The 12211-nt window shown below is 48.2% G+C and overlaps 1 protein-coding gene across 1 annotated transcript in view; it reads left to right on the forward strand.

The window, feature by feature from the left end:
• Nucleotides 1-12211, forward strand: part of TOP1MT (DNA topoisomerase I mitochondrial) — a 100453-nt gene that overhangs the window by 71217 nt on the left and 17025 nt on the right. The window contains 1 exon segment of the mRNA XM_082259820.1: nucleotides 2653-2747. Coding sequence (XP_082115946.1) covers nucleotides 2653-2747 — 95 coding nt within the window.

Consider the following 12211-nt stretch of genomic DNA (forward strand, 5'->3'; position numbering starts at 1 on the left):
CTGCACTGGAATGGCGGTGATTCCCACATTGCATCTCTGTAAACTGCCTGCGAATCTGATGTGGTGCGGAAACCACATAAATCTTCCGGAGGTCAAGTGGTTATGAAAGTGAAACTAAAGGCTGTTTTTTTTATTTTAATATATAAAGGTTATAATTGCCTGCTCTGTGCAACAGTATTGCACAGAAAGATCAGCGACTTATTGCAGGATTGTGGTGGACATATCAGGCACTGACACTTTTTGGGGACCAGTGACACCAATAAAGTGATCAGTGCTAACAATATGCACTCACTGTACTAATAAAAACGGCAGGGAATGGGGTTTTCCTAGGAAGTGCTTTCTAACTGTGGAGGAGGTGCTTGTACTTTGTAGAAACACAGAATTCATGCTTTCCCTGCTGACAGAACGGCAATCTGCCTTGTTTGCATAGACTGCCGTTCTGCCTGTGTCCCGAACTATAGCTGGGTGCTAGCGGACTCTGTCCAATCACAGCGGGAGCTGGTAGCTGATGGCACGCGCGTGCTTGCCCCAGACTTGGAAATGCTGAAGACGTATGAGTATGTGATTCTGAGCACCAAATCCACGCCCTGCAGTAATGCTGAGAATGTATTAAGGATAAAAAAAAACCCCTCTGAATTAAGGACCACTTCCATTGCCTGCAATACTTCTGCTAGCATTGGCTCCTGTAGGGTAACAGTATCAGGAGGATCCCAGGGTATTCAGTGTTAATGTTCCCAGTAATGGATTCCCCCAAATGTTTATCTGACGGTGGGCACAGGGAGTTCTCTGGGTATGTGGGAAGTGCAGTCTCTGAGGGTATAAGAGATGATGTATCGTGGTTTTGGCCGTTCCTCCTTTACAGAAGTGAAGGTGAGCTGGACCAACAATAACCTCTTGCTTTGTATAATGTGGGAGCCAACACCATATTGCAGTGATGGTGAACGTTGGCACCCCAGATGTTATGGAACTACATTTCCCATGATGCTCATGCACTTTGCAGTGTAATTGAGCATCATGGGAAATGTAGTTCCAAAACATCTGGGGTGCCAAGGTTCACCATCACTGCCATATTGGGTTACCCAACTTTTCTTAACCACTTAAGCCCCGGAAGATTTTACCCCCATTCTGACCAGGGGGTATTTTGCGATTCGGCACTGCGTGATTTTAACGGACAATTGCGCGGTCGTGCGACGCTGTGCCTAAACAAATTTGACGTCCTTTTTTTTTCCCACAAATAGAGCTTTCTTTTGGTGGTATTTGATCACCTGTGCGAATTTTATTTTTTGCGCTATAAACAAAAAAAAAAGCGTCAATTTTGCAAAAATAATTTTTCAAATTTTTTTATATGAAATTCCCCAAAAAAATGTAAAAATCAAAAATTTTTAACATTTTATGCCAATTTGTTTTATGCTACATATGTTTGGTAAAAAAAAATTGCAAAAAGCGTATTTTGTTTGGTTTGCGCAAAAGTTATCGCGTTTACGAAGGGAAAGATTTTTGTCCTTTTTTTTTAACGCGTAATGGCGGCGATCTGCGATTTTTTTTTTTTTTTTTTTTTTTTTTTTTGCGGGACTGCGACATTACAGCGGAGAGATCGGACCCTTGACTGACATTTTTGACACTTATGGGGTTACCAGTGACATTACTACAGTAATCAGTGCTATACATATGCACTGTTACTGCAAAATGACACTGGGAGGGAAGGGGTTAACTTTATTGGAAAAGGAGGGGTTAAGTGTGTCCTAGGGGCGTGATTCTAACTGTGATTGGACATGGCTACTGTTGTAAGAACAGAGATCAGCGGTCCTACATAGTAGAACCGTATGATCACTATTCCTACACAGGGGAGAATGACAGGCGGCTTTGTTTACATTAGCCGCCTGCCTTTCTCCCTCTCCACCGTCGATCGCCGAGTGACCGGCGGACATCGTGTCCGCCGGTCACATGCACGGACTTCCTAGGGAACGAGCCGGGGCAGGCGCGCGCTCGCCTGCTATTGGCTCACAAGCGACAGGCAAGTGACGTACCCATACGTCACTTTGCCTGGCGGGGGCTGACCGCCGCAGTATATGTACTTGCGGCGGTCGGCAACCGGTTAAGCCCCATACACACGATCAGATTATCGAACGATCTGTCGTCCGTTTTTTGTGGCATGCTAGTCTGATGTGGAAAGTGAAGAGGTTTTTTTCATACGAATTTTCCCGTACGACAAAATTATACTTCAGAAGTGATGTCATGTGTTGGATTGCTTTCTATGTGTTCTTTCATCTCTGAGCATGCCTAGTCTTGCTCATAAGATCTTTTCCCGTCTAAATCTGTACTAATGAGACGAAAATGGGGCGTAGTTTTGACGGACGACAAAAATTTTATAGCCTGCACATCAGGATTTTGTCAGCCGAAAAGTCGGAGTCGGCTTTCGAAAACACCGTACTAACAATCCGAAAATCGGCAGATCGGTCGTCCGATGAATTTTCCCTACAGATTTTCTTATAGTGTGTACGGGCCTTTAGTCCATCAGGCCGGCAACATAGTGTAACTTTGGCTGTTTTAGGGAGAAGTCCAGTACCTGTAGGAGTTTCTATGGAGAATCCTCAGCAGAAGATATTTGATGTCTTGCACTAATATTGAGGTTTTATTTATTTTATTTTTCAGATTGATGCAAAGGAGGAGCAGCTGAAGGAAGCAAAGAAAGAGCTGAAGAAAGCTAAAGCTGACCATAAACATTATAACACTGACAAGACAAAGAAGTACGAATTGTTTGTTTCTGTATTAAAAGCAGATGTGACCCCTGACCTTGTAAAACAACCCATACAGTTTAAAATAGAAAGGAAAGACAACACATTTGTGTATATTAAAAAAAAAAAAATACACCCCCCCCCTCCTTTTTTTAACCACTTTAAGACCGGAAGGATTTACCCCCTTAACCACTTAAGCCCCGGAAGATTTTACCCCCTTCCTGACCAGGGACTATTTTGCGATTCGGCACTGCGTGACTTTAACGGACAATGGCGCAGTCGTGCGACGCTGTACCCAAATGAAATTGACGTCCTTTTTTTCCCCACAAACAGAGCTTTCTTTTGGTGGTATTTGATCACCTGTGCAATTTTTTTTTTTTTTTTTTTGATAATGCGCTATAAAGCAAAAGAGCGACAATTTTGCAAAAATAACAATATTTTTCACATTTTTTTTATATGAAATTCCCAAAATAAAAATGTAAAAATCAAAAATTGTTAACATTTTTGGCCAATTTGTTTTCTGCTACATATGTTAGGTAAAAAAATCACAATACTCGTATTTAGATTGGTTTGCGCAAAAGTTATTGCGTTTACTAAGGGAAAGATTTTTGTCATTTTTATTTATTTTTTTAAAGAGTAATGGCGGCGATCTGCGATTTTTTTTTTTTTTTTTCTCTGTCGCTCATTGACAGACGTAGTCCTCTTTGATTCACATCAATTGGGTTATGTTGTCTCCGCAGGAGTAGGACTAGGCAGAAAGAAAAAACGTTCTGGCTCCACCCTAGGGGCAGTCCCAGAGGGTATATCCTCCCTCTCTCTGCTACAGGAAATCAGTTTTTTTTTCTGTCTAGTCAGGAGTAAGGACCTAAGTTCCTTGCTGGGATCTCTGGTCCTGGCAAGATTTTTTTTTTTAGAAAAAATATTTTTTTTAGGTAGTTTTTCTCCAGTGTTTTTTCCTGTGAGATCTTCAAGCAAATTACGCCGGATCTGGGCGACACTTGTGGTCACCCCAGCCGGCCTACGAGCGCGCGCAGACCATTGCATCGCGCTTGGTCGGCCGCGACACAGTCAAGTAAGTATGCGGGGCCGGGCGACGGGCTGGATGTTGAGATCCAGTGGTCACCCCGGTTCTGCCTACGAGCGCGTGCAGACCAGAGCTCCGCGCTGTGTCGGCCGCGACGGAGTCCCATTGGAGGGACTGACCTTGCGAGTTAAAAGTCTCGCTTGGACGCCAGGAACCAGAGAGTCGAGGCGTCCGGAGTGGTCAACAACCCCCCACCCCGGTGGAGAGGGTATTGTGAAGAGAGGGTGCCTGTCGGTTTGGTATGGTGAGTAAATGTTTCCTTTTCCTCGTTATGAGGCATTTTGGAATATGGGCCCCTCCATACATGGTCAGTATCTTTCTGACACTAAAAGTCCCCCTTGTAAATACAGCATGTGTTTGGTGGGCAAGCGGACTTGGTTTGGGAGCTAACACTCTACCCAGCAGACTGCAGTATTACAGCAGACATAGGAGGTACAATCCTACCTTGACTGTAGTGGACCTCCTGCAGAGCGATAAACCGCCATTAGCGTAGTATGCAGGTGGATGTGCTGGGAAGACGATACTTCGGCAATCCACCGCCATTTTGCTGTAGACCAGGTACACGAATGTCCGCAGGTCACGCCGGCCGCCATTTTTTTGGAGTCTATTGTCTCCCGTATGGGGGCGGCCATGTTTGAAGAGCCCAGCTAACCTCGAGGAGAGCTGGGAACGCTGGAAGGCGTACACAGGGGGCAGAGCCACTTCCTTCTACCCGGGAAAACGAACACAGTTCTTCCCAGTCTGTAAGAGACAAACGCTGACTGCAGTTGTTAGGAAACTTCTCTGCATCGGGTGGTGAGCCTTGAGGGTCCCTCTCTCTCTCTCTCTCTCTCTCTGTGGGGGTCAAGAAGCAGGTACACTGAGGGGCGCTATTGCGCTAGGGGGATACATATTAAAAAAAAAAAAAGTTTTTTTCTGGCAAAGTGTCCTGGGTTAACATGGACCCTGCCACTCATGTATCTCCACCGGATCCCCTCGAGGTGTCTGCAGGATCCTCCAGCACCCCGCTTACGATTGAATCATTGTCAGCTATTATGGAGACCTTTGTGTCCCGGGTGGAAGTGGCTTGTCAGGGACAGGGCGCAAGGAAGCGACCCCCGCCTAACCCCATGTTATCTGAAACTTCGGATTCAGAATCTGAGCCTTTTTCTGCAGTTGCAGGTACCTCATCTGGGATTGGTGTCTCGGGTACTGTCTCTTCAGACAGTGAGGAGGATGTTTCGGCATCAGCCATAGCCCGAGAGGAAGCGTTGGTAAACGCGCTAATTGTATCTGTTCAAGAAACCTTAAGATTACAGGGTTTTCCGTCGGAAGTAGCTGAGACTGAGATCCCCTTTGGGACTAAAAAACGCATCAAAGTGGCAAAGGTTTTTCCATTGCCCAAATGTTTTGGCAATCCGATCAAAGAAGAATGGAATCTGCCAAAACGCACTTCTGCTATTTCTAAACGCATTAACAGGCGTTATCCGTTTGAGGAAACCCTCATTAAGAAATGGACAGAACCACCTGTGGTGGATTCACCAATTGCTAGATTGAATAAAGCCACGGTTATTCCATTAGAAGACGCTCCGTCTTTTAAGGATCTGGTGGATCGCAAGATAGAAGCTATGTCTCGCACCATGTTTTCCTTGATTGGATCAGCTTTCAGACCAATAATTGCTATTGGGCTGGTTTCACAGACTGTAACTGAATGGACCAAATGGTTACGCCGGGACTTAGAAGAGGTCCCTCAGGCGGTATCAGATTTGTTGGAACAGATGATACAGGGGTTACAGTTTGTGTGTGATGCGGCGTTTGACGCCACTCCATTATTGGCGCGAGCATCAGTTTCAGCAGTGGTTCTCAGACGTACACTGTGGCTAAAAGGTTGGTTAGCCGACCAAGGTTCCAAAAAAGCATTGGCTAATATCCCCTTTTCAGGAGAGTGTTTATTTGGAGCCAACTTAGATGAGATCATTAAGGATCTCACGGGAGGAAAGAGCACCTTTTTACCGCAAAGTGCTAAGGGTAAAGGACCTCGTCGAAGACGAGGGCCTTCTTTTTCTGCTCACAAAAATTTTTTTCGTCCCGCGGGTGAAAAAATTAAGTCCTCCAAAGCTCCTTCAGGGGACGTTGGTCGGGCAAGCAAAAGCCCGCCCCTTCCAGACCTGAAGATAAGTCTACTAAACCCTGAAGGTGCGCCCCCACCTATAACTGGGGTGGGGGGACGTCTTCGCCGGTTCCCGGATCCATGGCTCTCCAGAATCCCGGACAAGTGGGTTTGCGAAGTCATAAGGTCAGGGTACAAGATCGAGTTTCGATCTCTCCCACCGGCGCGATTCTTCCCTTCCAATATCCGACTATCCCCGGATCGTTTAGAAGATCTGCGGAGAGCAGTCACGGATTTACTACAACAAGGAGTGGTAGTCCACGTTCCTTGGACAGAACGTTTTCAAGGGTTTTATTCAAACCTATTTACAATACCCAGGAAAGAGGGCAAAGTGCGTCCAATTCTGGACTTAAGGGCACTCAATTCCTTTGTCAACATAAGAAAATTCAAAATGGAATCCATTCGCACAGTAGCAGCCTTCCTGCATTCAGGGGATGTCCTAGCGTCCATAGACATCAAGGACGCCTATCTTCACATTCCCATTTACGCAGGACATCAGCGGTTTCTAAGTTTTTCCATAGAAGAGAACCACTATCAGTTTGTGGCGTTACCTTTCGGTCTTGCCACGGCTCCTCGGGTCTTCACGAAGGTGTTGGCCTCAATGTTGGCACTACTGCGCCAAAGAGGCATATCGATTCTAGGTTACCTAGACGATCTCCTGCTTCATGCAGAGTCTCCACAGACCCTGCTACAAAACATAGAAATTACTATAATTTCTTTACAGGAATTCGGGTGGCTGGTGAACCAGCAGAAGTCATTTCTGGTTCCCACCCAGAGGCTCGAATATCTGGGTCTAATTCTAGACACATTCAGGACAAGAGTTTTCCTTCCGGTAGGGAAACTCCGGAAGATTCAATCAGCAGTCCAGTTGTTACTATCCAACAGCTGGTCTTTCCTTCGGACTTGCATGAGGGTTCTGGGGTTGATGGTGGCTTCCTTCGAAGCAGTCCCATTTGCCCAGTCCCATACCCGAATTCTTCAGCAAGAGATTCTTCTCAGATGGAATCGAAATCCGGAATCCCTGGACTATCGGATCCGATTGAGCAAACAGACCAGAGAGTCTCTGGTCTGGTGGCTTCGGTCTCCGATGCTCAGCCAGGGAAAGTCATTTCTGCCAATATATTGGACGATAGTGACCACGGATGCCAGCCTATCCGGATGGGGAGGAATTCTTGGTCAGTTATCCGTTCAGGGACTTTGGTCCCCGGAAGAATCCAGGTTACCGATAAATGTATTGGAACTGAGAGCGATCAGACTTTGTCTGATTCACTGAACCGAGCAGCTCCACTGGACCGAGCAGCTCCAGGGCAGCCCGGTTCGGATCCAGTCGGACAACGCCACGACTGTGGCTTATGTCAATCACCAGGGGGGCACCAAGAGTGTCTGGGCGGCCAAGGAAGTGGCTTGCATTCTTCGCTGGGCGGGACGGTTTGTTCCAGCTATCTCTGCGATGTTCATTCCGGGGGTGGAGAATTGGCAGGCAGATTATCTCAGCCGTCAGACTCTGGATCAGGGAGAATGGTCCCTCCATCCAGAAGTTTTCCACCAGTTGTGCCTACGTTGGATCACCCCGGATGTGGATCTGTTGGCATCACGATTCAACAGAAAAGTACAGAGATTTGTGGCTCGCTCCCGCGATCCTCTAGCAGAGACCGCAGACGCGCTGGTCGCCCCGTGGGGGCAATACCAGCTAACGTATGCCTTCCCTCCTCTCGGGTTACTGCCAAGACTTCTTCGCAGGATAGAGGAGGAAGGAATTCCAGTAATCCTGGTAGCTCCGGACTGGCCTCGCCGAGCTTGGTACGCCGACTTGGTCAGACTGGTGGCGGACGTCCCGTGGAGACTTCCTCTCAGGGAGGACCTACTGTCTCAGGGACCGATCTTCCATCCTGCTTTACGATCGCTGGCTTTAACGGCCTGGCTATTGAGACCCAGGTGCTGAAGGACAAGGGTTTGTCAGCTTCAGTTATTCCTACTCTAGTTAAAGCAAGGAAAGCGACTTCCAGAAAGATTTATCATCGCACATGGAAGTCCTACATTGCATGGTGTGAACCCCTGGGGTTCCACCCACGATCTTATTCGGTTAGTCGAATATTAGCTTTTCTGCAACAAGGGGTTGAGCAGAAACTGGCCTTGAGCACTATCAAGGGTCAGGTCTCAGCATTAGCTATCTTCTTTCAGAAGCCTTTGGCTACTCATTCCTTGGTGCGGAATTTCATCCAGGGGGTGCGACATCTGGCTCCGCCAGTGCGCGCGCCGTTACCACCCTGGGATCTTAATTTAGTATTGTCGGTTCTTCAGAAACCTCCCTTTGAAGATATTAGGGAGATTCCTCTACCTACGTTGTCCCAGAAGGTGGCCTTCTTGGTGGCTATCACTTCTGCACGCAGGGTGTCAGAACTGGCTGCATTATCTTGTCCTTCCCCATATCTGGTGGTTCATAGAGATAAGGTGGTTCTTCGTCCGAATCCATCCTTCCTACCAAAAGTGGTTTCAGAATTTCATCTGAATGAAGAAATTGTATTACCTTCCCTGTGTCCTAAGCCCAGTCATCCTCGGGAGTTTGCTTTACACTCCTTGGATGTGGTCCGGGCGATCAGGGTATACTTGAAAACGACAGACTCGTTTCGCAAGACGGATTCACTTTTTGTGGTCCCGGATGGACCCAAAAAGGGGTTGCCTGCATCTGCCGCGACTATTTCCAAATGGATCAGGCAGACGGTGGTACAGGCTTATTCTATTAAGGGTCGGGAGCCCCCGTTCCCTGTTAAGGCGCACTCCACTCGGGCACTTAGTGCGTCATGGGCCTTTCGCCATCAGGCGTCAGTGGTCCAGGTGTGCAAGGCGGCTACCTGGTCGTCGGTGCATACCTTTACAAAACATTATAAAGTTGATGTAATGGCATCGTCGGATCCCTCGTTTGGCCGCAAGGTTTTGCAGGCCGCAATTTGAGGAGACCAGTGGTCTACCTCGAGGGTTTTTTTCCGTTGGAAATTTTTATTTGAGTCTCATTCTTTGTTTATAATGAGCCTTTAAAACTTCTAGTTGGCACCGGTTGGGCCTTCTAGATTGGATTTTGATTTCTGTCAATCCCACCCCTCATTTGTGGCACTGCTTCTGGATGTCCCAATTGATGTGAATCAAAGAGGACTACGTCTGTCAATGAGCGACAGAGAAAATCGGATTTTTGTAAGATCTTACCGTAAAATCCTTTTCTCTTAGCTCATTGACAGACATAGTACCCGCCCCTCTATCATTGAGTTGGGTTGGGTTAAATTCTCTGTTACTGCTTTACAACAGAACTGATTTCCTGTAGCAGAGAGAGGGAGGATATACCCTCTGGGACTGCCCCTAGGGTGGAGCCAGAACGTTTTTTCTTTCTGCCTAGTCCTACTCCTGCGGAGACAACATAACCCAATTGATGTGAATCAAAGAGGACTACGTCTGTCAATGAGCTAAGAGAAAAGGATTTTACGGTAAGATCTTAAAAAATTCTCCCGTGTAAGTGCAGAGCTCTACGGTCCTAAATAGCAGGACCGTATGATTTCTGCACTTACACGGGAGAATGACAGGCTGCTTTGTTTACATTAGCCGCCTGCCTTTCTCCCTCTGTAACGGACGATCGCGAGGGGATCAGAGTGAGCGAGCGGGGGCGGGAGCGCACCTCCGGCGGCGCACGCTCGCCCCCTGTTGGCTCGCAGGCGAGTGACATACCCATACAACGTCACTTTGCCTGCAAGGGGCTGACTGGCAAGCGGTTAATGATCAGGCCATATTTTGCCAATCGACACTGAGTTGCTTTAACAGACAATGGTGCGGTCGTGCGATGCTGTACCCAAATAAAATGTCCTTTTTTCCCCCCACAAACAGAGCTTTCTTTTAGTGGTATTTGATCACCTGTGTGATTTTTTTTTTTTTTTTTTTTTTTTCGCTATAAACGAAAAAGTGACAATTTTGGGAAAAAAAAAAAATGTATATTTCTCTTACGTCCTCCGACAGTCGCCGCCACTTCATATTCATCACTAATGGGGTTATTGACCTTTGCTCCGCAGGAGTAGCTAGGCAACAAAATAGTTAATATCAAAGCTTTTAGCATATCCCACCCCTAGGGGGTGGTCCCCTCAGTCGATACCTCCCTGCTTCCTGCATTCCCAACTCAGTTTCTAATGCCTAGCTTAGGAGTAGCTGGCTGTTCCTGTGCTGGGGCTCTGTCTCAGCTTCTTTTCTCTTTTTGATTTTATTTGGAGTTTTTTTTCTCTTTATTTTACTTAGCTGTTTGTTTTCAGCATTAGTTAGCTTCTTCTGATGAAGATGATCGTGCGGAGCTGGGTCTCGGACTGGCCACCCTGGATCCCAGGGCTCAGGGCCAGGGGCTTCCCAGCCTGCCATCGAGCGTTCAGCACAGGTTTCCCTGGCACATTGAACGACCCATCCCTGTTCGCTGCAGGGATGCTATCGGTGAGGTGGCTACCTCACTGGACGCCATTGCGGTTTCGCACCGCAGTTCCACTGCGTCTCGGCTGCGACACTCCCTGTCCTCAGTACAGCGGTTTGGTCGCTGGAGCAGGCTCCCCACGCCATCCGGACTGGTAAGTGTATCTCTATGTGGGGACCTGTCTATTGGGTGTCAGTCTGGGACTGTGTGACCCTGCATGTCTGTGTGGCTGCTGAGCTCCCTGTCAGTTCCTGTGTGGAATTACTGCCTGTGTGTGGGCTGTGAGGGGGGGGGGGCTCTCCTGCTCTGCTGAGTGCATACATGAAGCAGTCTGGGTTTGGACATGCTGTGCGGCGATCGCTGCGGCGACCCGCCATTTTTTTGCGGCAGAATTGTAGTGGCCGGTCCTGTGTGGTGAGGCGCGGCGTTTTGGCGCCAAACGTCGCCATTTTGGCGGCGATTGCTCAGACCACATGTCGGCGCCATTTTCTGTGTGCCTAAGAAATCCTCAGCCGAGCAGCCATGTTTGTGTAGCCTTACATAGGCTTTATAGGGGCGGTCAGTCATGCATCACTTCCTTTTGCTCTGGGACAGCGATCGGTGCAGCAGCCTGTGTGATCTCTCCAGGTTTTTATCTTCCCTGTTTTCCTGTATTCCTTGCCCAGTGTTCTTATCCCTGTGGGGGTCGGTGTATTCAGTGGGTGCGGTGGGCTACGCTCGCCGCGATCTTAAAGGGGCAGTACTCCTTTTTTCCTAATACTTCTGGGGCATGGATTCTCAGGATTGCAAGTTTCCTCCCACCTTGGTGGGGGGCCAAGGGGCTGCTGCTTCCCCCGAGGGGGCTGATCTGGCTACTATTGTGGCAAATTTGGCTGCTCAGGTGCAGAATGCTGGTGGCTGATCGATCCACTAAACGGCCCAGAGTGTCTATTTCCTCTGATTCAGAGGGCGATGGGGCTGCTATGGCTGGAGTGCCCTTCTCAGGGTCTCACTCATCTCTAGACCTTGTGGGGTCTGAGGGGGAGGCTGAGGTGGAAGGGGTTGATAATTCTCCCCCTGGCTCGTCTGAAGAGCTTGCACTCATGTATGAGTTGGCTGCTTCTATCAAGCAAACGCTGCATTTGCAGGATGAACCATGTCCTCCTGGTTTGATGTCCTCTTATGGGACGCAAAGGAAACGAAAAACATTGCAGGTTTTTCCTTGCTCTACAGAATTTCAGCGCACAGTTGATGAGCAATGGCGCAATTTAAAAAAGCCTTTTGCGGTGCCGAGTAGGTTCAGACTGCGTTATCCATTTACACCCGCCACTGATGAGCGCTGGTGTGTGCCGCCTCAGGTGGTTCATGCAGTGGCGATTTTAAATAAATCCACTGCGATCCCTGCTGAGGATACCCTGGTGTTCCGGGACCCGACGGACAGGAGATTGGAGTCTCTGGCCCGTCATTCTTATACGGTTGCTGGCTCTATGCTGAAGCCTATTTTTGCTTCCATTATGGCAGCCCAGGCTATTGCGGATTGGACGCAGGTGCTCAGGCGCACCCTGGTGGCTGACTCTGCCCCGCCGTCAACATTGGCTATGGTGGATCAGATTCATCAGGGTGTCATGTATTTGTGTGATGCGGACTTAGATTTGGTCCCTTTGGCTGCCCGTTTTCAAGTGTGGCAGTATTGAACCGTCGCCTGATATGGCTGAAATGTTGGTCTGTTGACCAATCTTCTCGCAAGACTTTAGCTAACTTGCCCTACGCGGGATCTCGCCTTTTTGGCGAGTCTTTGGATACTCTGATAAAGGGTATTTCTGGGGGTA

The sequence above is a fragment of the Pelophylax lessonae genome (genome assembly GCF_965119305.1).
Source record: "Pelophylax lessonae genome assembly, chromosome: 5".
In the NCBI taxonomy this organism is placed as follows: Eukaryota; Metazoa; Chordata; class Amphibia; order Anura; family Ranidae; genus Pelophylax; species Pelophylax lessonae.